Source organism: Heptranchias perlo, unplaced genomic scaffold, assembly GCF_035084215.1.
Source record: "Heptranchias perlo isolate sHepPer1 unplaced genomic scaffold, sHepPer1.hap1 HAP1_SCAFFOLD_44, whole genome shotgun sequence".
NCBI classification, from domain to species: domain Eukaryota; kingdom Metazoa; phylum Chordata; class Chondrichthyes; order Hexanchiformes; family Hexanchidae; genus Heptranchias; species Heptranchias perlo.
This window is the reverse complement of record NW_027139453.1, coordinates 9,007,942-9,034,661: the sequence shown is the minus strand read 5'-3', so window position 1 is coordinate 9,034,661 and position 26,720 is coordinate 9,007,942. Positions and strand designations below refer to the sequence as shown.

The 26,720-nt window shown below is 42.4% G+C and overlaps 1 protein-coding gene across 1 annotated transcript in view; it reads left to right on the top strand.

Moving 5' to 3' along the window:
- The window catches only part of LOC137312849 (alpha-2-macroglobulin-like), a 168,991-nt gene extending 143,952 nt beyond the window's left edge, over nucleotides 1-25,039 (top strand). Inside the window, exons 36-38 of the mRNA XM_067979245.1 lie at nucleotides 15,207-15,312; nucleotides 22,367-22,451; nucleotides 24,907-25,039. Of these exons, the coding sequence (XP_067835346.1) occupies nucleotides 15,207-15,312; nucleotides 22,367-22,451; nucleotides 24,907-24,922 (207 nt within the window). The 3' untranslated portion in view covers nucleotides 24,923-25,039. The remainder of the gene's footprint in view (nucleotides 1-15,206; nucleotides 15,313-22,366; nucleotides 22,452-24,906) is intronic.
- Nucleotides 25,040-26,720: the final 1,681 nt, after the last annotated feature.

Here is a 26,720-nt window from a genome sequence, read left to right as displayed (position 1 = left end):
GTGAGTTTGTGATGTGAGTTTGTGATGTGAGTTTGTGATGTGAGTTTGTGATGTGAGTTTGTGATGTGAGTTTGTGATGTGAGTTTGTGATGTGAGTTTGTGATGTGAGTTTGTGATGTGAGTTTGTGATGTGAGTTTGTGATGTGAGTTTGTGTTGTGAGTTTGTTTTCTGAGTTTGTGATGTGAGTTTGTGATGTGAGTTTGTGATGTGAGTTTGTGATGTGGGTTTGTGATGTGAGTTTGTGATGTGAGTTTGTGATGTGAGTTTGTGATGTGCGTTTGTAATGTGCGTTTGTGATGTGGGTTTGCGATGTGAGTTTGCGATGTGAGTTTGCGATGTGAATTTGCGATGTGAGTTTGCGATGTGAGTTTGTGCTGTTATTTTGTGATGTGAGTTTCTGATGTGAGTTTCTGATGTGGTTTGTGAGCTGGGTTTGTGATGAGAGTTTGTGATGTGAGTTTGTGAGCTGGGTTTGTGATGTTATTTTGTGATGTGGGTTTGTGATGTGAGTTTGTGATGTGAGTTTGTGATGCGAGTTTGTGATGTGAGTTTGTGATGTCGGTTTGTGATGTGAGTTTGTGATGTGAGTTTGTGATGTCGATTTGTGATGTGAGTTTGTGATGTGAGTTTGTGATGTGAGTTTGTGATGTGGGTTTGTGTTGTGAGTTTGTGATGTGAGTTTGTGATGTGTGTTTGTGATGTGGGTTTGTGATGTGTGTTTGTGATGTGAGTTTGTGATGTGGGTTTGTGATGCAAGTTTGTGATGTGAGTTTGTGATGTCGGTTTGTGATGTCGGTTTGTGATGTGGGTTTGTGATGTGAGTTTGTGATGTGTGTTTGTGATGTGGGATTGTGATGTGAGTTTGTGATGTGAGTTTTGATGTGAGTTTATGATGTGAGTTTATGATGTGAGTTTATGATGTGAGTTTATGATGTGAGTTTGTGATGTGAGTTTTGATGTGAGTTTATGATGTGAGTTTGTGATGTGAGTTTTGATGTGAGTTTGTGATGTGAGTTTGTGATGTGAGTTTGTGATGTGAGTTTGTGATGTGGGTTTGTGATGTGGGTTTGTGATGTGAGTTTGTGATGTGTGTTTGTGATGTGAGTTTGTGATGTGAGTTTTTGATGTGGGTCTTGATGTGAGTTTGTGATGTGAGTTTGTGATGTGATGTGAGTTTTGATGTGAGTTGTGATGTGAGTTTGTGATGTGATGTGAGTTTGTGATGTGAGTTTGTGTTGTGAGTTTGTGATGTGAGTTTGTGATGTGAGTTTGTGATGTGAGTTTGTGATGTGAGTTTGTGATGTGAGTTTGTGATGTGAGTTTGTGATGTGAGTTTGTGATGTGAGTTTGTTTTCTGAGTTTGTGATGTGGGTTTGTGATGTGAGTTTGTGATGTGAGTTTGTGATGTGAGTTTGTGATGTGAGTTTTAATGTGAGTTTGTGATGTGAGTTTGTGATGTGGGTTTGTGATGTGGGTTTGTGATGTGAGTTTGTGATGTGAGTTTGTGATGTGAGTTTGTGATGTGAGTTTGTGATGTGGGTTTGTGATGTGGGTTTGTGATGTGAGTTTGTGATGTGAGTTTGTGATGTGAGTTTGTGATGTGAGTTTGTGATGTGAGTTTGTGATGTGAGTTCTTGATGTGAGTTTGTGATGTGGATTTGTGATGTGAGTTTGTGATGTGAGTTTGTGATGTGAGTTTGTGATGTGCGTTTGTAATGTGCGTTTGTGATGTGGGTTTGTGATGTGAGTTTGCGATGTGAGTCTTGATGTGAGTTTGTGATGTGAGTTTGTGACGTGAGTTTGTGATGTGAGTTTGTGATGTGATGTGAGTTTTGATGTGAGTTTTGATGTGAGTTTGTGATGTGAGTTTGTGAAGTGAGTTTGTGACGTGATGTGAGTTTGTGATGTGAGTTTATGATGTGGGTTTGTGATGTGAGTTTGTGATGTGAGTTTGTGATGTGAGTTCTTGATCTGAGTTTGTGATGTGGATTTGTGATGTGAGTTTGTGATGTGAGTTTGTGATGTGAGTTTGTGATGTGCGTTTGTAATGTGCGTTTGTGATGTGGGTTTGTGATGTGAGTTTGCGATGTGAGTTTGCGATGTGAGTTTGCGATGTGAGTTTGCGATGTGAGTTTGCGATGTGAGTTTGCGATGTGAGTTTGCGATGTGAGTTTGTGCTGTTATTTTGTGATGTGAGTTTCTGATGTGAGTTTCTGATGTGGTTTGTGAGCTGGGTTTGTGATGAGAGTTTGTGATGTGAGTTTGTGAGCTGGGTTTGTGATGTTATTTTGTGATGTGGGTTTGTGATGTGAGTTTGTGATGTGAGTTTGTGATGCGAGTTTGTGATGTGAGTTTGTGATGTCGGTTTGTGATGTGAGTTTGTGATGTGAGTTTGTGATGTCGATTTGTGATGTGAGTTTGTGATGTGAGTTTGTGATGTGAGTTTGTGATGTGGGTTTGTGTTGTGAGTTTGTGATGTGAGTTTGTGATGTGGGTTTGTGATTTGGGTTTGTGATGTGTGTTTGTGATGTGAGTTTGTGATGTGGGTTTGTGATGCAAGTTTGTGATGTGAGTTTGTGATGTGAGTTTGTGATGTCGGTTTGTGATGTGAGTTTGTGATGTGAGTTTGTGATGTGAGTTTGTGATGTGAGTTTGTGATGTGAGTTTGTGATGTGAGTTTGTGATGTGGGTTTGTGATGTGAGTTTGTGATGTGAGTTTGTGATGTGGGTTTGTGATGTGGGTTTGTGATGTGAGTTTGTGATGTGAGTTTGTGATGTGAGTTTGTGATGTGGGTTTGTGATGTGGGTTTGTGATGTGAGTTTGTGATGTGTGTTTGTGATGTGAGTTTGTGATGTGAGTTTTTGATGTGGGTCTTGATGTGAGTTTGTGATGTGAGTTTGTGATGTGATGTGAGTTTTGATATGAGTTGTGATGTGAGTTTGTGATGTGAGTTTGTGATGTGAGTTTGTGATGTGATGTGAGTTTGTGATGTGAGTTTGTGATGTTAGTTTGTGATGTGAGTTTGTGATGTGAGTTTGTGATGTGGGTTTGTGATGTGAGTTTGTGATGTGAGTTTTAATGTGAGTTTGTGATGTGAGTTTGTGATGTGGGTTTGTGATGTGGGTTTGTGATGTGAGTTTGTGATGTGAGTTTGTGATGTGAGTTTGTGATGTGAGTTTGTGATGTGGGTTTGTGATGTGGGTTTGTGATGTGAGTTTGTGATGTGAGTTTGTGATGTGAGTTTGTGATGTGAGTTTGTGATGTGAGTTTGTGATGTGAGTTTGTGATGTGAGTTTGTGATTTGAGTTTTTGATGTGAGTTTGTGATGTGAGTTTGTGATGTGAGTTTGTGATGTGAGTTTGTGATGTGAGTTCTTGATGTGAGTTTGTGATGTGAGTTTGTGATGTGAGTTTGTGATGTGGGTTTGTGATGTGGGTTTGTGATGTGAGTTTGTGATGTGAGTTTGTGATGTGGGTTTGTGATGTGAGTTTGTTTTCTGAGTTTGTGATGTGAGTTGTGATGTGAGTTGTGATGTGAGTTTGTGATGTGAGTTTGTGATGTTATTTTGTGATGTGAGTTTGTGATGTGAGTTTGTGATGTGAGTTTGTGATGTGAGTTTGTGATGTGAGTTTTTGATGTTAGTTTGTGATGTTAGTTTGTGATGTTATTTTGTGATGTGAGTTTGTGATGTGGTTTGTGACCTGGGTTTGTGATGAGAGTTTGTGATGTGAGTTTGTGAGCTGGGTTTGTGATGTTATTTTGTGATGTGGGTTTGTGATGTGAGTTTGTGATGTGAGTTTGTGATGTGAGTTTGTGATGTGTGTTTGTGATGTGAGTTTGTGATGTGAGTTTGTGATGTGAGTTTGTGATGTGAGTTTGTGATGTGAGTTTGTGATGTGAGTTTGTGACGTGGGTTTGTGATGTGAGTTTGTGATGTGAGTTTGTGATGTGAGTTTGTGATGTGAGTTTGTGATGTGAGTTTGTGATGTGAGTTTGTGATGTGAGTTTGTGATGTGAGTTTGTGACGTGGGTTTGTGATGTGAGTTTGTGATGTGAGTTTTGATGTGAGTTTGTGATTTAATTTGTGATGTGAGTTTGTGATGTGGGTTTGTGCTGTGAGTTTGTGATGTGAGTTTGTGATGTGAGTTTTGATGTGAGTTTGTGATTTAATTTGTGATGTGAGTTTGTGATGTGAGTTTGTGATGTGAGTTTGTGACGTGGGTTTGTGATGTGAGTTTTAATGTGAGTTTGTGATGTGAGTTTGTGATGTGAGTTTGTGATGTGAGTTTGTGATGTGGGTTTGTGATGTTAGTTTGTGATGTGAGTTTTAATGTGAGTTTGTGATGTGAGTTTGTGATGTGAGTTTGTGATGTGGGTTTTTGATGTGAGTTTTTGATGTGAGTTTGTGATGTGAGTTTGTGATGTGAGTTCTTGATGTGAGTTCTTGATGTGAGTTTGTGATGTTAGTTTGTGATGTGAGTTTGTGATGTGGTTTGTGAGCTGGGTTTGTGATGAGAGTTTGTGATGTGAGTTTGTGAGCTGGGTTTCTGATGTTATTTTGTGATGTTATTTTGTGATGTGGGTTTGTGATGTGAGTTTGTGATGTGAGTTTGTGATGCGAGTTTGTGATGCGAGTTTGTGATGTCGGTTTGTGATGTGAGTTTGTGATGTGAGTTTGTGATGTCGGTTTGTGATGTGAGTTTGTGATGTGAGTTTGTGATGTGAGTTTGTGATGTGAGTTTGTGATGTGAGTTTGTGATGTGAGTTTGTGATGTGAGTTTGTGATGTGAGTTTGTGATGTGAGTTTTGATGTGGGTTTGTGATGTGAGTTTGTGATGTGAGTTTGTGATGTGAGTTTGTGATGTGAGTTTGTGATGTGAGTTTGTGATGTGAGTTTGTGATGTGAGTTTGTGATGTCAGTTTGTGATGTGAGTTTGTGATGTGAGTTTGTGTTATGAGTTTGTGTTGTGAGTTTTTGATGTGAGTTTTTGATGTGAGTTTGTGATGTGAGTTTGTGATGTGAGTTTGTGATGTGAGTTTGTGATGTGAGTTTGTGATGTGAGTTTGTGATGTGAGTTTGTGATGTGGGTTTGTGATGTGAGTTTGTGATGTGAGTTTGTGATGTGAGATTGTGATGTGAGTTTGTGATGTGAGTTTGTGATGTCAGTTTGTGATGTGAGTTTGTGATGTGACTTTGTGATGTGAGTTTGTGATGTGAGTTTGTGATGTGAGTTTGTGATGTGGGTTTGTGATGTGGATTTGTGATGTGAGTTTGTGATGTGAGTTTGTGATGTAAGTTTGTGAAGTGAGTTTGTGATGTGAGTTTGTGATGTCAGTTTGTGATATGAGTTTGTGATGTGAGTTTGTGATGTGAGTTTGTGTTGTGAGTTTTTGATGGGAGTTTGTGATGTGAGTTTGTGATGTGAGTTTGTGATGTGAGTTTGTGATGTGAGTTTGTGATGTGAGTTTGTGATGTGGGTTTGTGATGTGAGTTTGTGATGTGAGTTTGTGATGTGAGTTTGTGATGTGAGTTTGTGATGTGAGTTTGTGATGTGAGTTTGTGATGTGAGTTTGTGATGTGAGTTTGTGATGTGAGTTTGTGATGTGAGTTTGTGATGTGAGTTTGTGATGTGAGTTTGTGATGTGAGTTTGTGATGTGAGTTTGTGATGTGAGTTTGTGATGTGAGTTTGTGATGTGAGTTTGTGATGTGAGTTTGTGATGTGAGTTTGTGATGTGAGTTTGTGATGTGAGTTTGTGATGTGAGTTTGTGATGTGAGTTTGTGATGTGAGTTTGTGATGTGGGATTGTGATGTGAGTTTGTGATGTGGGTCTTGATGTGAGTTTGTGATGTGAGTTTGTGATGTGAGTTTGTGATGTGAGTTTGTGATGTGAGTTTGTGATGTGATGTGAGTTTTGATGTGAGTTTTGATGTGAGTTTGTGATGTGAGTTTGTGAAGTGAGTTTGTGACGTGATGTGAGTTTGTGATGTGAGTTTATGATGTGGGTTTGTGATGTGAGTTTGTGATGTGAGTTTGTGATGTGAGTTTGTGATGTGAGTTTGTGATGTGAGTTTGTGATGTGAGTTTGTGATGTGAGTTTGTGATGTGGGTTTGTGATGTGAGTTTGTGGTGTGAGTTTGTGATGTGAGTTTGTGATGTGGGTTTATGATGTGAGTTTGTGATGTGGGATTGTGATGTGAGTTTGTGATGTGTGGCTTGATGTGAGTTTGTGATGTGAGTTTGTGATGTGATGTGAGTTTTGATGTGAGTTTTGATGTGAGTTTGTGATGTGAGTTTGTGATGTGAGTTTGTGATGTGAGTTTGTGATGTGAGTTTGTGATGTGAGTTTGTGATGTGAGTTTGTGATGTGAGTTTTTGATGTGAGTTAGTGATGTGAGTTAGTGATGTGAGTTTGTGATGTGAGTTTGTGATGTGTGTTTGTGATGTGAGTTTGTGATTTGAGTTTGTGATGTGAGTTTGTGATGTGGGTTTGTGATGTCGGTTTGTGATGTGAGTTTGTGATGTGGGTTTGTGATATGGGTTTGTGATGTGAGTTTGTGATGTGAGTTTGTGATGTGAGTTTGTGATGTGAGTTTGTGATGTGAGTTTATGATGTGGGTTTGTGATGTGGGTTTATGATGTGAGTTTGTGATGTGGGTTTGTGATGTGAGTTTGTGATGTGAGTTTGAGATGTGAGTTTGTGATGTGAAGTTGAGATGTGAGTTTGTGATGTGATGTGAGTTTGTGATGTGAGTTTGTGATGTGAGTTTTGATGTGAGTTTTGATGTGAGTTTGTGATGTGAGTTTGTGATGTGAGTTTGTGATGTGAGTTTGTGATGTGATGTGAGTTTGTGATGTGGGTCTTGATGTGAGTTTGTGATGTGAGTTTGTGATGTGAGTTTGTGATGTGAGTTTTTGATGTGAGTTTGTGATGTGAGTTTGTGATGTGAGTTTGTGATGTTAGATTGTGATGTGAGTTTGTGATGTGAGTTTGTGATGTGAGTTTGTGATGTGAGTTTGTGATGTGGGTTTGTGATGTGAGTTTGTGATGTGAGTTTGTGATGTGAGTTTGTGATGTGGGTTTGTGATGTGAGTTTGTGATGTGGGTTTGTGATGTGAGTTTGTGATGTGAGTTTGTGTTGTGAGTTTGTGATGTGAGTTTGTGATGTGAGTTTGTGATGTGAGTTTGTGTTCTGAGTTTGTGATGTGAGTTCTTGATGTGAGTTTGGGATGTGGGTTTGTGATGTGGGTTTGTGATGTGGGTTTGTGATGTGGGTTTGTGATGTGAGTTTGTGATGTGAGTTTGTTTTCTGAGTTTGTGATGTGAGTTTTGATGTGGGTTTGTGATGTGAGTTTGTGATGTGAGTTTGTGATGTGAGTTTGTGATGTGAGTTCTTGATGTGAATTTGTGATGTGGGTTTGTGATGTGAGTTTGTGATGTGAGTTTGTGATGTGAGTTTGTGATGTGAGTTCTTGATGTGAGTTTGTGATGTGGATTTGTGATGTGAGTTTGTGATGTTATTTTGTGATGTGAGTTTCTGATGTGAGTTTCTGATGTGGTTTGTGAGCTGGGTTTGTGATGAGAGTTTGTGATGTGAGTTTGTGAGCTGGGTTTGTGATGTTATTTTGTGATGTGGGTTTGTGATGTGAGTTTGTGATGTGAGTTTGTGATGCGAGTTTGTGATGTGGGTTTGTGATGTCGGTTTGTGATGTGAGTTTGTGATGTGAGTTTGTGATGTCGATTTGTGATGTGAGTTTGTGATGTGAGTTTGTGATGTGGGTTTGTGTTGTGAGTTTGTGATGTGAGTTTGTGATGTGGGTTTGTGATGTGGGTTTGTGATGTGTGTTTGTGATGTGAGTTTGTGATGTGGGTTTGTGATGCAAGTTTGTGATGTGAGTTTGTGATGTCGGTTTGTGATGTCGGTTTGTGATGTGGGTTTGTGATGTGAGTTTGTGATGTGTGTTTGTGATGTGGGATTGTGATGTGAGTTTGTGATGTGAGTTTTGATGTGAGTTTATGATGTGAGTTTATGATGTGAGTTTATGATGTGAGTTTATGATGTGAGTTTGTGATGTGAGTTTTGATGTGAGTTTATGATGTGAGTTTGTGATGTGAGTTTTGATGTGAGTTTGTGATGTGAGTTTGTGATGTGAGTTTGTGATGTGAGTTTGTGATGTGAATTTGTGATGTGGGTTTGTGATGTGGGTTTGTGATGTGAGTTTGTGATGTGTGTTTGTGATGTGAGTTTGTGATGTGAGTTTTTGATGTGGGTCTTGATGTGAGTTTGTGATGTGAGTTTGTGATGTGATGTGAGTTTTGATGTGAGTTTTGATGTGAGTTGTGATGTGAGTTTGTGATGTGAGTTTGTGATGTGAGTTTGTGATGTGATGTGAGTTTGTGATGTGAGTTTGTGTTGTGAGTTTGTGATGTGAGTTTGTGATGTGAGTTTGTGATGTGAGTTTGTGATGTGAGTTTGTGATGTGAGTTTGTGATGTGAGTTTGTGATGTGAGTTTGTGATGTGAGTTTGTTTTCTGAGTTTGTGATGTGAGTTTGTGATGTGAGTTTGTGATGTGAGTTTGTGATGTGGGTTTGTGATGTGAGTTTGTGATGTGAGTTTGTGATGTGAGTTTGTGATGTGCGTTTGTAATGTGCGTTTGTGATGTGGGTTTGTGATGTGAGTTTGCGATGTGAGTTTGCGATGTGAGTTTGCGATGTGAGTTTGCGATGTGAGTTTGCGATGTGAGTTTGCGATGTGAGTTTGTGCTGTTATTTTGTGATGTGAGTTTCTGATGTGAGTTTCTGATGTGGTTTGTGAGCTGGGTTTGTGATGAGAGTTTGTGATGTGAGTTTGTGAGCTGGGTTTGTGATGTTATTTTGTGATGTGGGTTTGTGATGTGAGTTTGTGATGTGAGTTTGTGATGCGAGTTTGTGATGTGAGTTTGTGATGTCGGTTTGTGATGTGAGTTTGTGATGTGAGTTTGTGATGTCGATTTGTGATGTGAGTTTGTGATGTGAGTTTGTGATGTGAGTTTGTGATGTGGGTTTGTGTTGTGAGTTTGTGATGTGAGTTTGTGATGTGTGTTTGTGATGTGGGTTTGTGATGTGTGTTTGTGATGTGAGTTTGTGATGTGGGTTTGTGATGCAAGTTTGTGATGTGAGTTTGTGATGTCGGTTTGTGATGTCGGTTTGTGATGTGGGTTTGTGATGTGAGTTTGTGATGTGTGTTTGTGATGTGGGATTGTGATGTGAGTTTGTGATGTGAGTTTTGATGTGAGTTTATGATGTGAGTTTATGATGTGAGTTTATGATGTGAGTTTATGATGTGAGTTTGTGATGTGAGTTTTGATGTGAGTTTATGATGTGAGTTTGTGATGTGAGTTTTGATGTGAGTTTGTGATGTGAGTTTGTGATGTGAGTTTGTGATGTGAGTTTGTGATGTGGGTTTGTGATGTGGGTTTGTGATGTGAGTTTGTGATGTGTGTTTGTGATGTGAGTTTGTGATGTGAGTTTTTGATGTGGGTCTTGATGTGAGTTTGTGATGTGAGTTTGTGCTGTGATGTGAGTTTTGATGTGAGTTGTGATGTGAGTTTGTGATGTGAGTTTGTGATGTGATGTGAGTTTGTGATGTGAGTTTGTGTTGTGAGTTTGTGATGTGAGTTTGTGATGTGAGTTTGTGATGTGAGTTCTTGATGTGAGTTTGTGATGTGGATTTGTGATGTGAGTTTGTGATGTGAGTTTGTGATGTGAGTTTGTGATGTGCGTTTGTAATGTGCGTTTGTGATGTGGGTTTGTGATGTGAGTTTGCGATGTGAGTCTTGATGTGAGTTTGTGATGTGAGTTTGTGATGTGAGTTTGTGATGTGAGTTTGTGATGTGATGTGAGTTTTGATGTGAGTTTGTGATGTGAGTTTGTGATGTGAGTTTGTGAAGTGAGTTTGTGACGTGATGTGAGTTTGTGATGTGAGTTTATGATGTGGGTTTGTGATGTGAGTTTGTGATGTGAGTTTGTGATGTGAGTTCTTGATGTGAGTTTGTGATGTGGATTTGTGATGCGAGTTTGTGATGTGAGTTTGTGATGTGAGTTTGTGATGTGCGTTTGTAATGTGCGTTTGTGATGTGGGTTTGTGATGTGAGTTTGCGATGTGAGTTTGCGATGTGAGTTTGCGATGTGAGTTTGCGATGTGAGTTTGCGATGTGAGTTTGCGATGTGAGTTTGTGCTGTTATTTTGTGATGTGAGTTTCTGATGTGAGTTTCTGATGTGGTTTGTGAGCTGGGTTTGTGATGAGAGTTTGTGATGTGAGTTTGTGAGCTGGGTTTGTGATGTTATTTTGTGATGTGGGTTTGTGATGTGAGTTTGTGATGTGAGTTTGTGATGCGAGTTTGTGATGTGAGTTTGTGATGTCGGTTTGTGATGTGAGTTTGTGATGTGAGTTTGTGATGTCGATTTGTGATGTGAGTTTGTGATGTGAGTTTGTGATGTGAGTTTGTGATGTGGGTTTGTGTTGTGAGTTTGTGATGTGAGTTTGTGATGTGGGTTTGTGATTTGGGTTTGTGATGTGTGTTTGTGATGTGAGTTTGTGATGTGGGTTTGTGATGCAAGTTTGTGATGTGAGTTTGTGATGTCGGTTTGTGATGTGAGTTTGTGATGTGGGTTTGTGATGTGAGTTTGTGATGTGTGTTTGTGATGTGGGATTGTGATGTGAGTTTGTGATGTGAGTTTTGATGTGAGTTTATGATGTGAGTTTATGATGTGAGTTTATGATGTGAGTTTATGATGTGAGTTTGTGATGTGAGTTTTAATGTGAGTTTATGATGTGAGTTTGTGATGTGAGTTTTGATGTGAGTTTGTGATGTGAGTTTGTGATGTGAGTTTGTGATGTGAGTTTGTGATGTGAGTTTGTGATGTGGGTTTGTGATGTGGGTTTGTGATGTGAGTTTGTGATGTGTGTTTGTGATGTGAGTTTGTGATGTGAGTTTTTGATGTGGGTCTTGATGTGAGTTTGTGATGTGAGTTTGTGATGTGATGTGAGTTTTGATGTGAGTTGTGATGTGAGTTTGTGATGTGAGTTTGTGATGTGAGTTTGTGATGTGATGTGAGTTTGTGATGTGAGTTTGTGATGTTAGTTTGTGATGTGAGTTTGTGATGTGAGTTTGTGATGTGGGTTTGTGATGTGAGTTTGTGATGTGAGTTTTAATGTGAGTTTGTGATGTGAGTTTGTGATGTGGGTTTGTGATGTGGGTTTGTGATGTGAGTTTGTGATGTGAGTTTGTGATGTGAGTTTGTGATGTGAGTTTGTGATGTGGGTTTGTGATGTGGGTTTGTGATGTGAGTTTGTGATGTGAGTTTGTGATGTGAGTTTGTGATGTGAGTTTGTGATGTGAGTTTGTGATGTGAGTTTGTGATGTGAGTTTGTGATTTGAGTTTTTGATGTGAGTTTGTGATGTGAGTTTGTGATGTGAGTTTGTGATGTGAGTTTGTGATGTGAGTTCTTGATGTGAGTTTGTGATGTGAGTTTGTGATGTGAGTTTGTGATGTGAGTTTGTGATGTGGGTTTGTGATGTGGGTTTGTGATGTGAGTTTGTGATGTGAGTTTGTGATGTGGGTTTGTGATGTGAGTTTGTTTTCTGAGTTTGTGATGTGAGTTGTGATGTGAGTTTGTGATGTGAGTTTGTGATGTTATTTTGTGATGTGAGTTTGTGATGTGAGTTTGTGATGTGAGTTTGTGATGTGAGTTTGTGATGTGAGTTTTTGATGTTAGTTTGTGATGTTAGTTTGTGATGTTATTTTGTGATGTGAGTTTGTGATGTGGTTTGTGACCTGGGTTTGTGATGAGAGTTTGTGATGTGAGTTTGTGAGCTGGGTTTGTGATGTTATTTTGTGATGTGGGTTTGTGATGTGAGTTTGTGATGTGAGTTTGTGATGTGAGTTTGTGATGTGAGTTTGTGATGTGAGTTTGTGATGTGAGTTTGTGATGTGAGTTTGTGATGTGAGTTTGTGATGTGAGTTTGTGATGTGAGTTTGTGACGTGGGTTTGTGATGTGAGTTTGTGATGTGAGTTTTGATGTGAGTTTGTGATTTAATTTGTGATGTGAGTTTGTGATGTGGGTTTGTGCTGTGAGTTTGTGATGTGAGTTTGTGATGTGAGTTTTGATGTGAGTTTGTGATTTAATTTGTGATGTGAGTTTGTGATGTGAGTTTGTGATGTGAGTTTGTGACGTGGGTTTGTGATGTGAGTTTTAATGTGAGTTTGTGATGTGAGTTTGTGATGTGAGTTTGTGATGTGGGTTTGTGATGTTAGTTTGTGATGTGAGTTTTAATGTGAGTTTGTGATGTGAGTTTGTGATGTGAGTTTGTGATGTGGGTTTTTGATGTGAGTTTTTGATGTGAGTTTGTGATGTGAGTTTGTGATGTGAGTTCTTGATGTGAGTTCTTGATGTGAGTTTGTGATGTTAGTTTGTGATGTGAGTTTGTGATGTGGTTTGTGAGCTGGGTTTGTGATGAGAGTTTGTGATGTGAGTTTGTGAGCTGGGTTTCTGATGTTATTTTGTGATGTTATTTTGTGATGTGGGTTTGTGATGTGAGTTTGTGATGTGAGTTTGTGATGCGAGTTTGTGATGCGAGTTTGTGATGTCGGTTTGTGATGTGAGTTTGTGATGTGAGTTTGTGATGTCGGTTTGTGATGTGAGTTTGTGATGTGAGTTTGTGATGTGAGTTTGTGATGTGAGTTTGTGATGTGAGTTTGTGATGTGAGTTTGTGATGTGAGTTTGTGATGTGAGTTTTGATGTGGGTTTGTGATGTGAGTTTGTGATGTGAGTTTGTGATGTGAGTTTGTGATGTGAGTTTGTGATGTGAGTTTGTGATGTGAGTTTGTGATGTGAGTTTGTGATGTCAGTTTGTGATGTGAGTTTGTGATGTGAGTTTGTGTTATGAGTTTGTGTTGTGAGTTTTTGATGTGAGTTTTTGATGTGAGTTTGTGATGTGAGTTTGTGATGTGAGTTTGTGATGTGAGTTTGTGATGTGAGTTTGTGATGTGAGTTTGTGATGTGAGTTTGTGATGTGGGTTTGTGATGTGAGTTTGTGATGTGAGTTTGTGATGTGAGTTTGTGATGTGAGTTTGTGATGTGAGTTTGTGATGTGAGTTTGTGATGTCAGTTTGTGATGTGAGTTTGTGATGTGACTTTGTGATGTGAGTTTGTGATGTGAGTTTGTGATGTGAGTTTGTGATGTGGGTTTGTGATGTGGATTTGTGATGTGAGTTTGTGATGTGAGTTTGTGATGTAAGTTTGTGAAGTGAGTTTGTGATGTGAGTTTGTGATGTCAGTTTGTGATATGAGTTTGTGATGTGAGTTTGTGATGTGAGTTTGTGTTGTGAGTTTTTGATGTGAGTTTGTGATGTGAGTTTGTGATGTGAGTTTGTGATGTGAGTTTGTGATGTGAGTTTGTGATGTGAGTTTGTGATGTGGGTTTGTGATGTGAGTTTGTGATGTGAGTTTGTGATGTGAGTTTGTGATGTGAGTTTGTGATGTGAGTTTGTGATGTGAGTTTGTGATGTGAGTTTGTGATGTGAGTTTGTGATGTGAGTTTGTGATGTGAGTTTGTGATGTGAGTTTGTGATGTGAGTTTGTGATGTGAGTTTGTGATGTGAGTTTGTGATGTGAGTTTGTGATGTGAGTTTGTGATGTGAGTTTGTGATGTGAGTTTGTGATGTGAGTTTGTGATGTGAGTTTGTGATGTGAGTTTGTGATGTGAGTTTGTGATGTGAGTTTGTGATGTGGGATTGTGATGTGAGTTTGTGATGTGGGTCTTGATGTGAGTTTGTGATGTGAGTTTGTGATGTGAGTTTGTGATGTGAGTTTGTGATGTGAGTTTGTGATGTGATGTGAGTTTTGATGTGAGTTTTGATGTGAGTTTGTGATGTGAGTTTGTGAAGTGAGTTTGTGACGTGATGTGAGTTTGTGATGTGAGTTTATGATGTGGGTTTGTGATGTGAGTTTGTGATGTGAGTTTGTGATGTGAGTTTGTGATGTGAGTTTGTGATGTGAGTTTGTGATGTGAGTTTGTGATGTGAGTTTGTGATGTGGGTTTGTGATGTGAGTTTGTGGTGTGAGTTTGTGATGTGAGTTTGTGATGTGGGTTTATGATGTGAGTTTGTGATGTGGGATTGTGATGTGAGTTTGTGATGTGTGGCTTGATGTGAGTTTGTGATGTGAGTTTGTGATGTGATGTGAGTTTTGATGTGAGTTTTGATGTGAGTTTGTGATGTGAGTTTGTGATGTGAGTTTGTGATGTGAGTTTGTGATGTGAGTTTGTGATGTGAGTTTGTGATGTGAGTTTTTGATGTGAGTTAGTGATGTGAGTTAGTGATGTGAGTTTGTGATGTGAGTTTGTGATGTGTGTTTGTGATGTGAGTTTGTGATTTGAGTTTGTGATGTGAGTTTGTGATGTGGGTTTGTGATGTCGGTTTGTGATGTGAGTTTGTGATGTGGGTTTGTGATATGGGTTTGTGATGTGAGTTTGTGATGTGAGTTTGTGATGTGAGTTTGTGATGTGAGTTTGTGATGTGGGTTTATGACGTGGGTTTGTGATGTGAGTTTGTGATGTGGGTTTGTGATGTGAGTTTGTGATGTGGGTTTGTGATGTGAGTTTGTGATGTGAGTTTGTGATGTGGGTTTATGACGTGGGTTTGTGATGTGAGTTTGTGATGTGGGTTTGTGATGTGAGTTTGTGATGTGGGTTTGTGATGTGAGTTTGTGATGTGGGTTTGTGATGTGAGTTTGTGATGTGAGTTTGTGATGTGGTTTGTGATGTGAGTTTGTGATGTGAGTTTGTGATGTGAGTTTGTGATGTGAGTTTTGATGTGAGTTTGTGATGTGAGTTTGTGATGTGAGTTTGTGATGTGAGTTTGTGATGTGAGTTTGTGATGTGGGTTTGTGATGTGAGTTTGTGATGTGGGTTTGTGATGTGAGTTTGTGATGTGAGTTTGTGATGTGGTTTGTGATGTGAGTTTGTGATGTGAGTTTGTGATGTGAGTTTGTGATGTGAGTTTTGATGTGAGTTTGTGATGTGAGTTTGTGATGTGAGTTTGAGATGTGAGTTTGTGATGTGAAGTTGAGATGTGCAGTTTGGCCAGGGCCATGGGAAAGTGAGGTTAGTAGGCAGAGACTTCGTTTCTCCGGTACTGACCCAACTTCACTCTCCAGATGAAATCGCATCGTCTCCTACAATTATCATTTCACGCTGTCCATAATTTTGAGGTGGAGAATTTGCAGCCGGCTTATGTAAAAGTCTATGATTACTACGAGACAGGTAAGGTCCCTCAAACTGTACACTTCTATCTCTCCCTGTCCAATCCTCGGGTGTTTATTCCATTTGATCTCTTCCTTTCAAATCCCTGGCTGTTTATTCCCTTCCATCTCTCTCTCTGCAATCCAATGGTATTTATTCCGTTCGATCTCCCTTTGTCCAATCCCCAGGTGTTTATTCCGATCCATCTCTCCTTGCCAATGCCGGATTTGTCTTCTCTTCATTCTCTCCCTGTCTCACCCTGTGTTTTTAATCCCTTCCATCAATCGCTGTCCAATTCCTCGTTTTAATTCCCGGCCACTTGTCCCTGTCTAATTACTGGGTGTTCATTCGTTTCGATCTCTCCCTCCCCAATCCCTTAGCAGTTACTACATTGCACCCCGCACTGTCCAATTCCCGTGTCTTTATACACTTTGAACTCCCCCTGACCATTTACCGGGTGTTTATTCCCTTCGAACTCCAACTATCCAAATCGCAAGTGTTTATTCCCTTCGAAGTCTCCCTGTCCAATCCCCGGGTGTTTAATCTCTTCCACCTCTCCCTATCCAATTCTTCCATGTTTATTCCCTTCGATCTCTTCATGTTTCATTCGCTGGTCCTGAGTCCCTTCCATCTCTCCCTTTCCAAATTCCCAGCTATTTACTCCCTTCGATCTCTCTTTCAATTCCAGGGTGTTTATTCCCTTCCAACTCTCCCACTCCACCCCTTCAGTCATTAATACACTACACCTCTCACTTTCCAATGCCCATGTGTTTATTCCCTTTGACCTCTCACTCTCCAATTCTCGTGTGTTTATTCCCTTTGATCTCTCCCTGTCCGATTCCCGTGTGTTTATTCCCTTTGATCTCCTACAGTCAAACTCATTGTCCAATCCTGTGTGTTTATTCCCTTTGATCTCCTACAGTCAAACTCATTGTCCAATCCTGTGTGTTTATTCCCTTCGATCGCTCACTGTCCACTTCCAGGGTGTTTATTCCCTTCAATTTCTCCCTGTCCAATTCACGGGTGTTCCCCCCTTTGATCTCTCCCTGTCCAATTCCCGTGTTATTATTCCCTTTGATCTCTCACTGTCCAATACCCGTGTGTTTATTCCCTTTGATCACTCTCTGTCCAATTCCCGTGTGTTTATTCCCTTTAATCTCTCATTGTCCAATTCCCGTGTGTTTGTTCCCGTTGATCACTCACTGTCCAATTCCCGTGTGTTTATTCCCTTTGAAAGAAAAATAGGGTGGTAATAGTAGGGGACTTTAACTTTCCCAACATTGACTGGGACAGCCATAGCATTAGGGGCTTGGATGGAGAGAAATTTGTTGAGTGTATTCAGGAGGAATTTCTCATTCAGTATGTGGATGGCCCGACTAGAGAGGGGGCAAAACTTGACCTCCTCTTGGGAAATAAGGAAGGGCAGGTGACAGAAGTGTTAGTGAGGGATCACTTTGGGACCAGTGATCATAATTCCATTAGTTTTAAGATAGCTATGGAGAAGGATAGGTCTGGCCCAAAAGTTAAAATTCTAAATTGGGGAAAGGCCAATTTTGATGGTATTAGACAGGAACTTTCAGAAGTTGATTGGGAGAGTCTGTTGGCAGGCAAAGGGACGTCTGGTAAGTGGGAGGCTTTCAAAAGTGTGTTAACCAGGGTTCAGGGTAAGCACATTCCTTATAAAGTGAAGGGAAAGGCTGGTAGAAGTAGGGAACCTTGGATGACTCGGGAGATTGAGGCACTCGTCAAAAAGAAGAAGGAGGCATATGACATGCATAAGCAGCTGGGATCAAGTGGATCCCTTGAAGAGTATAGAGATTGCCGGAGTAGAGTTAAGAGAGAAATCAGGAGGGCAAAATGGGGATATGAGATTGCTTTGGCAGATCAGGCAAAGGTGAATCCAAAGAGCTTCTACAAATACATAAAGGGCAAAAGGGTAACTAGGGAGAGAGTAGGGCCTCTTAAGGATCAACAAGGTCATCTATGTGCGGAACCACAAGAGATGGGTGAGATCCTGAATGAATATTTCACATCGGTATTTACGGTTGAGAAAGGCATGGATGTTAGGTAACTTGGGGAAATAAATAGTGATGTCTTGAGGAGTGTACATATTACAGAGAGGGAGGTGCTGGAAGTCTTAACGCGCATCAAGGTAGATAAATCTCCGGGACCTGATGAAATGTATCCCAGGACGTTAAGGGAGGTTAGGGAGGAAATTGCGCGTCCCCTAGCAGAGATATTTGAATCATCCACCGCTACAGGTGAGGTGCCTGAAGATTGGAGGGTAGCAAATGTTGTGCCTTTGTTTAAGAAGGGCGGCAGGGAAAAGCCTCGGAACTACAGACCAGTGAGCCTGACATCTGTAGTGGGTAAGTTGTTAGAGGGTATTCTGAGGGACAGGATCTACAGGCATTTGAAGAGGCAGGGACTAATTAGGAACAGTCAGCATGGTTTTGTGAGAGGAAAATCATGTCTCACGAATTTGATTGAGTTTTTTGAAGGGGTAACCAAGAAGATAGATGAGGGCTGTGCAGTAGACGTGGTCTACATGGACTTCAGCAAAGCATTTGACAAGGTACCGCATGGTAGGTTGTTACATAAGGTTAAATCTCATGGGATCCAAGGTGAGGTAGCCAATTGGATACAAAATTGGCTTGACGACAGAAGACAGAGAGTGGTTGTCGAGGGTTGTTTTTCAAACTGGATGCCTGTGTCCAGCGGTGTGCCTCAGGGATCGGTGCTGGGTCCGCTGTTATTTGTTATTTATATTAATGATTTGGATGAGAATTTAGGAGGCATGGTTAGTAAGTTTGCAGATGACACCAAGATTGGTGGCATTGTGGACAGTGAAGAAGGTTATCTAGGATTGCAACGGGATCTTGATAAATTGGGCCAGTGGGCCGATGAATGGCAGATGGAGTTTAATTTAGATAAATGTGAGGTGATGCATTTTGGTAGATCGAATCGGGCCAGGACCTACTCCGTTAATGGTAGGGCGTTGGGGAGAGTTATAGAACAAAGAGATCTAGGAGTACAGATTCATAGCTCCTTGAAAGTGGAGTCACAGGTGGATAGGGTGGTGAAGAAGGCATTCAGCATGCTTGGTTTCATTGGTCAGAACATTGAATGCAGGAGTTGGGATGTCTTGTTGAAGTTGTACAGGGCATTGGTGAGGCCACACTTGGAGTACTGTGTACAGTTCTGGTCACCCTATTATAGAAAGGATATTATTAAACTAGAAAGAGTGCAGAAAAGATTTACGAGGATGCTACCGGGACTTGATGGTTTGACTTACAGGGAGAGGTTAGACAGACTGGGACTTTTTTCCCTGGAGAGTAGGAGGTTAAGGGGTGATCTTATAGAAGTCTATAAAATAATGAGGGGCATAGATAAGGTCGATAGTCAAAATCTTTTCCCAAAGGTAGGGGAGTCTATAACGAGGGGGCACAGATTTAAGGTGAGAGGGGAGAGATACAAAAGGATCCAGAGGGGCAATTTTTTCACTCAAAGGGTGGTGAGTGTCTGGAACGAGCTGCCAAAGCAGTAGTAAAGGCGGGTACAATTTTGTCTTTTAAAAAGCATTTGGACAGTTACATGGGGAAGATGGGTATCGAGGGATATGGGCCAAGTGCAGGCAATTGGGACTAGCTTAGTGGTATAAACTGGGCGACATGGACATGTTGGGCCGAAGGGCCTGTTTCCATGTTGTAACTTCTATGATTCTATTATTCTATGATTGCTCTCTCACTGTCCAATTCCCGTGTGTTTATTCCCTTTGATCTCTCACTGTCCAATTCCCGTGTGTTTATTCCCTTTGATCTCTCACTGTCCAATTCCCGTGTGTTTATTCCCTTTGATCTCTCTCTGTCCAATTCACGTGTGTTTATTCCCTTTGATCTCTCACTGTCCAATTCCCTTGTGTTTATTCCGTGTGACCTCTCCATGTCCAATTCCCGTATGTTTATTCCCTTTGATCACTCACTGCCCAATTCCCGTGTGTTTATTCCCTTTGATCTATCACTATCCAATTCCTGTGTGTTTATTCCCTTTGATCTCTCACTATCCAATTCTCGTGTGTTTATTCCCTTTGATCTCTCCCTGTACAGTTCACGGTTGATTACACCCTTCGATCTCTCATTGTCGAATTCCAGGGTATTTATTCCCTTCGATATCTCCTTGCCCAATCCTCGGGTGTAAACTCCCTTCCATTTATCTTTCTGGAATTCCCGTGTGTTTATTCACTTTGATATCTCCCTCTCCAATTCTCGGGTTCGTATTCCCTTCAATTTCTCCCTGTCCAATTATCCACTGCTCATTCGCTTTCAACTCACACTGTCCAATTCCTGGGTGTTTACTCTCTTCCATCTCACACTGTCCAGTTCCCAGATATTTACCCTATTTATTCTCACCCTGTCCGATTCTCAGGTGTTTATTCCATTTGATCGCTCGCAATCCAATTCCTGAGTGTTTACCCCCTGCTTTTATTCGCTGCCCAATTGCTGAGCGTTCGTCATGTTCAATATTTTCCTGTCCAATCCTTTGCTATTTACTCCCTTCAGTCTCCCCTTCTCCAATTCCAGGGTCTTTATTCCCTTCCATCTCTCCCTCTCCAATTCCGGGATTTTATTTCCTTCGGTCTCTCCTTCTCCTATTCGCGGGTGTTTATTCCCTTCGGTCTCTCTCTCTCCAATTCCCGGGTGATTGTTCCCTTCAATCTGTCTCTTTCAGTTCTTGGGTGCGTATTCCCTTCCACCATTCCTTGCCAAATTATTGGTCGTTCATTGGCTTCAATCTCCCACTGTCCAATTCCCAGATGTAAAATCACTTTGATCTCTTCCCGTCCAATTCTTGGGTGATTATTCCCATCGGCCATCCATTGTTCAACCCGGGTGTTTGTCCTTTCGATGTCTCTCTGTCCAATCCCCAAGCGTTTAGTCCCTTCTATGTCCCCCTGTCCAAACTGCGTATTTTATTTCCGTTTACCTCTCCCAGTCCAAAACCCGTATTTTATTCCCTTCTATCTCTCCCAGTCCAAACCCCGTATTTTATTCCCTTCTATCTTTCCCTGTCCAAACCCCGTATTTTATTCCCTTCTATCTCTCCCTGTCCAAACCCCGTATTTTATTCCTTCAAGCACTCTCCCTGCCCAAACCTCGTATTTTATTCCCTTCTATCTCTCTCCCTGTCCAAACCCCGTATTTTATTCCCTTCCATCTCTCCCTGACCAAACCCCGTATTTTATTCCCTTCTATCTCTCTCCCTGACCAAACCCCGTATTTTATTTCCTTCTATCTCTCTCCCTGACCAAACCCCGTATTTTATTTCCTTCTATCTCTCCCTGTCCAAACCCCGTATTTTATTTCCTTCTATCTCTCCCTGTCCAAACACTGGATTTTATATCCTTCTATCTCTCCGTGTCCAAACCCTGTATTTTATTCCCTTCTATGTCTTCCTGTCTGAACCCCGTATTTTATTCCCTCCTGTCTCTCCCTGTCCAAGCTCGGTGTTTTATCCCCTTCCATCTCTCCCTGTCCAAACCCCGTATTTCATTCCCTTCTATCTCTCCCTGTCCAAACCACCTTATTTCATTCCCTTCCTGCTGTCCCTGTCCAAACCCCGTATTTCATTCCCTTCCAGCACTCTCCCTGCCCAAACCCCGTATTTCATTCCATTCTACCTCTCCCTGTCCAAACCCCGTATTTCATTCCCTTCTATCTCTCCCTGTCCAAACCCCGTATTTCATTCCCTTCTGCCTCTCCCTGTCCAAACCCCGTATTTCATTCCCTTCTGCCTTTCCCTGTCCAAACCCCGTATTTCATTCCCTTCTACCTCTCCCTGTCCAAACCCCGTATTTCATTCCCTTCTATCTCTCCCTGTCCAAACCCCGTATTTCATTCCCTTCTGACTCTCCCTGTCCAAACCCCGTATTTCATTCCCTTCTGCCTCTCCCTGTCCAAACCCCGTATTTCATTCCCTTCTATCTCTCCCTGTCCAAACCACGTATTTCATTCCCTTCTACCTCTCCCTGTCCAAACCCCGTATTTCATTCCCTTCTATCTCTCCCTGTCCAAACCACCTTATTTCATTCCCTTCCTGCTGTCCCTGTCCAAACCCCGTATTTCATTCCCTTCCAGCACTCTCCCTGCCCAAACCCCGTATTTCATTCCCTTCCAGCACTCTCCCTGTCCAAACCCCGTATTTCATTCCCTTCTGCCTCTCCCTGTCCAAACCCCGTATTTCATTCCCTTCTATCTCTCCCTGTCCAAACCCCGTATTTCATTCCCTTCTATCTCTCCCTGTCCAAACCCCGTATTTCATTCCCTTCTATCTCTCCCTGTCGAAACCTCGTATTTTATTCCCATCTCTGCTTCTCGGTCCAAGCCCCTATTTTATTCCCTTCTTTCTTTCATAATCCAATACCTTTGTGTTTATTCACTTTGATCTCTCCCTGTCCAATTAACACGTGTTTATCCCCTTCCATCTCTCCCTCTCCATTTCAAGGTTTTTAATTCCCTTTCACCTCTCCCTGTTCAATCTCCGGGTGTTTATTCCAATCCATCACTTCATGTCTATTCTCCGGTTGTTTATACCCATCAATCTCTCCATGTCCAATTCCAGTGTTTAATTCCATTGATCAATCCCTGTTCAATTCCCTGTCTCATTTCCTGCCTATTCCTCTTCGGTTTATCCACAGTGATTTGTTCCGTGTATATTCTCGGGTGATTATTCCACGGGTTTTTTCCCAGATGTGTCTTCCCAGGTTTGTTTATTCGCGGTTGAATATTCCAAGGTATTTATTCCTGTGTTTTTCTTCTCTGGTGTTTATTCAAGGGTATTTATTCCCGGGTGCATATTCCCAGTTTATTCCCTCATGTGTATTCTATCGTGTTAATTCTCTGGTGTTTATTCCACGGCTTTTGTTTCCAGATGTTTTTTCCAAGATTTTTTTCCGATTCTTTATGCCCCATTTGTTTATTCCCAGGTGTTTATCTGTGTGTGCTTATTCTCGGGTGTTTATTCCCGGTTGTTCATTCCCAGGTTTTTATTCCCTTCCTTCTCTCCCTTTCGCCTTCAGGTGACTCGGCCATTGCTGAATACCACAGACCAATCAGAACGGACAGTGTGACTGTAAACACTGTCACGAGACCAGAAAATTTCAAGTGAGTTTGGATATTTTCACTTGCATCAGAATCCAGTCTCACTCCCTCTCTCCTTGTCACAGAATCCACTCTCATTCCCTTTCTCCCTGCCAAAGAATCCACTCTCACTCCCTCACTCCCTGTCCACAGAATCCACTCATTCCCTCTCTCCCTGTCCACATAATCCATTCTCACTCCCTCTCTCCCTGTCCACAGAAACACTCTCACTCCCTCTCTCCCTGTCACAGAATCGACTCTCACTCCCTCTCTCCCTGTCCACAGAAACACTCTCACTTCCTCTCTCCCTGTCACAGAATCCACTCTCACTCTCTCCTTCCCTGTGAACAGAATCCACTCTCACTCCCTCTCTCCCTGTCCACAGGAACACTGTCACTTTGTCTCTCCCTGTCACAGAATCCACTCTCATTCCCTCACTCCCTGTCCACAGAATCCATTCTCACTCCTTCGCTCCCTGTCCACAGAATCCATTCTCACTCCCTCTCTCCCTGTCCACAAAATCCACTCTCAATCCCTTTCACCCTGCCACAGAATCCACTCTCATTCCCCCTCTCCCTTCGACAGAATCCACTCTCTCTCCATCTCACCATGTCCACAGAATCCACTTTACTCCTCTCTCCCTTTCCACAGAATCCATTCTCACTCCCTCTCTCCCTGTCCACAAAATCCACTCTCACTCCCTCTCTCCCTGTCCACAGAAACCACTCTCACTCCCTCTCTCCCTGTCCACAGAATCCACTCTCACTCCCTCTCTCCCTGTCCACGGAATCCACTCTCACTCCCTCTCTCCCTGTCCACAGAATCCACTCTCACTCCCTCTCTCCCTGTCCACGGAATCCACTCTCACTCCCTCTCTCCCTGTCCACAAAATCCACTCTCACTCCCTCTCTCCCTTTCCACAGAATCCACACCCTCTCCATCCCACCCTGTCCACAGAATCCACTCTCACTCCCTCTCTCCCTGTCCACGGAATCCAATCTCACTCCCTCTCTCCCTGTCCACAAAATCCACTCTCACTCCCTCTCTCCCTTTCCACAGAATCCACACTCTCTCCATCCCACCCTGTCCACAGAATCCACTCTCACTCCCTCTCTCCCTGTCCACAGAATCCAATCTCACTCCCTCTCTCCCTGTTCACAAAATCCACTCTCACTCCCTCTCTCCCTGTCCACAGATTCCACACTCTCTCCATCTCTCCCTATCCACAAAATCCACTCTCACTCCCTCTCTCCCTGTCCACAGAATCCACTCTCATTCCCTCTCTCCCTGTCCACAAAATCCACTCTCATTCCAACTCTCCCTGTCCACAGAATCCATTCTCACTCCCTCTCTCCCTGTCCACACAATCCACTCTCACTCCCTTTCTCCCTGCCACAGAATCCACTCTCATTCCCTCTCTCCCTGAACACAGATTCCACTCTCACTCCGTCTCCCCATGTCCGCAGAATCCACTCTTACTCCCTCACTCCCTGTCCACAGAAGCCACTCTCACTACCTCTATACCGGTCCAAAGAAACCGTTCTCACTCCTATCTCCCTGCCTCTCCCTTTGTCCCTCTGCACCTCTCTGTCTCTTTGTGTGTCTCTCTCTCGCCCTTTCTCTCGCGATTTCTCTCTCGTTCTCTCTCTCCATCCCTCTCACTCCCTCTCTCCCTTTGTCTTTCACCCTGACTCTTTCTTTCTCCCTCCCTCTCTCTCGCTCTCCCTGTATCTCTTGTTCTTTCTCATCCTGTGTGTCTGCCCCCTGTGTCTCTCTGTCTTTCTGTGTCTCTGTGTCTCTGTCCCTATCTTTGTTTCTCACTCCCTCCATCTCTCTCTATCTGAACCTTTCCTTTTCTCTAACTGAATCTCTCCAATTGTCTCTCACCCTGTCTATTCCTCTCTCTCTCCCTCACTCTCTTCTTTCACTTCCTGTGTGTCTGTGTGTCTCTCTCTCTGTCTGTGTGTCCCTCGCTCTCTTCGTCTCTCTCTCTGTCTCTCTCCATCTGACCCTTTATGTTTCTCAAACTCCCTCTCTCCCTTTATCTCTCACTCTGTCGCTGTCTCTGTCTCTCTCATTCTGTCCCTCTCACTCTGTCTCCGATTCTCTCTGTCTCCCGGTCTCTGTCTCTCTATGATTCCCTTAATACTCCTTAATCTTCTCTATTAATCCTGTTTGCTCCTTTGTTCTAGTTTCCATGTATTCTCCATCCACTGCATTCTCAATCTACCATCTCTGTTTTCTCCTCAAATTAATTCGTAGAGGTTTGTCATACACGATCGTTGCTTTTGAAATCCGTACTGGCTCCTTCTAACTATTGTTTCATTCTCTGGATAGGTGGTCATTTCATCCACAATTAAAAAACTAAAATATTCCCGTTTATTCATAGGAACAGGAGGAGGCCATGCGGCCCATCCTGTGTAACTGTTCCCCTCAGCTCAGGTTCGGTGTTTTATTGTCTGGTGTTTTTTTTCCACAGTGAACTATCCCTCTGAGAGATCGCGGGCAACAGAGGCCTAGGAGTGGAGCACCACCAGATTCTCCACCTTGGACCAGGTCCGAGATGAACGTCTGACCTGTAACCGAGTCTCAATAAACATGTTGATCGATGAGACTCGTGTCTCTTCCTCATTCTCTCTCCCACGCTCATAGACTCTCTGGCAGTTCCTCAGGGTCGAAGATGACTTGGTGGAAGATGCCTGTGCGTGGATTATTTTAACGTGGGGTGGTCGTTACACACCAACCACCAGATGGTCCCAGCAGACCGAAATATTGGCCCAATGGCGGGGAAATCCGACACCATTGGATACCAGGTTCTGTAGGACGGGGACAGTGCAGCACATCGCTGGGAGTGTCAGCCTGGATTTTTGTGCTCAAATCTCTGTAGTGGGACTATGAACGCACAACCTTCTGCCTTAAGAGGCGAGAGTGTTACCCACTGAGCCAACATACACTCACAGACACACACACAGATACACACAGACACAACTACACTCTCACAGCCACACACACAGACACAACTACACCCTCACAGCTACATTGACACACTCAGAAAAAACTCACAGGCACACCTACATACTCACAGCTACAGTCACAGACACACTCACAGACTCTCACACCCACAAACACACTCAACCTCACGCATTAAAACAGGGAGCAGACTGATCTCAACAGCTCGTGAGGAATAATACCCAAGCTCGGACATGGAGGGAAGCAGAGTGGGAGGGTTGATGGGGTGGGTGGGGAGAGTGGCGAGCAATAAGGGTGGAGGGGATGAGTCTCTATCAGGGATGGGGTGGAACAGGCATTTGTAAAGGGCCTTTAAAACCTTCCCTTATAACTCAGTACCTTTTAACCCTCTATAAGGACTCGTATCAGTCTTCAATCAATCCCTTATACCACTCTGTATGCACCCCTCACATTCCCCACTCAGTCCCTTATACCCCTCGAAAAGGACCCCTCTCGTTCATCACTCAGTTCTTTATACCCTTCTATAAGGACCCCTATCATTCCCCACTCAGTTCCTTACACTAAAAGAACATAACAACATAAGAAATAGGATCAGGGGTAGGCCAATCGGCCCCTGGAGCCTGCTCCGCAATTCAATAAGATCATGGCTGATATGATCCTAACATAAAATCTAAAGAACACAAGAAGTAGGAGCAGGACACGGCCACTCAGTCCCTGGGCCCGCTCCGCCACCCACAGGGCCTTGACCGATCCGAACTCAGCTTCATGTCCAATTTCCTGCCCCCTTCCCGTAACCCCTAATTCCCATTACTTCCAGGAAACTGTCTATTTCTGTTTTATATTTATTTAATGATGTAGCTTCCACAGCTTCCTGGGGCAGCAAATTCCACAGACCTACAACCCTCTGAGTGAAGACGTTTCTCCTCATCTCAGTTTTGAAAGAGCAGCCCCTTATTCTAAGATTATGCCCCCAATTTCTAGTTTCACCCATCCTTGGGAACATCCTTACCGCATCCACCCGATCAAGCCCCTTCACAATCTTTTATGTTTCAATAAGATCGCCTCTCATTCTTCTGAACTCCAATGAGGAGAGTCCCAATCTGCTCAACCTCTCCTCATATGTCCGCCCCCTCATCGCCGGGATTAACCGAGTGAACCTTCTTTGTACTGCCTCGAGAGCAAGTATGTCTTTTCTTAAGTGTGGACACCAAAACTGTATGCAGTATTCCAGGTGCGGTCTCACCAATAACTTATATAACTGCAACATATACCTTTCGATAAGGATCCCTCTCATTCCCCACTCAGTCCCTTATATCCCTCCAT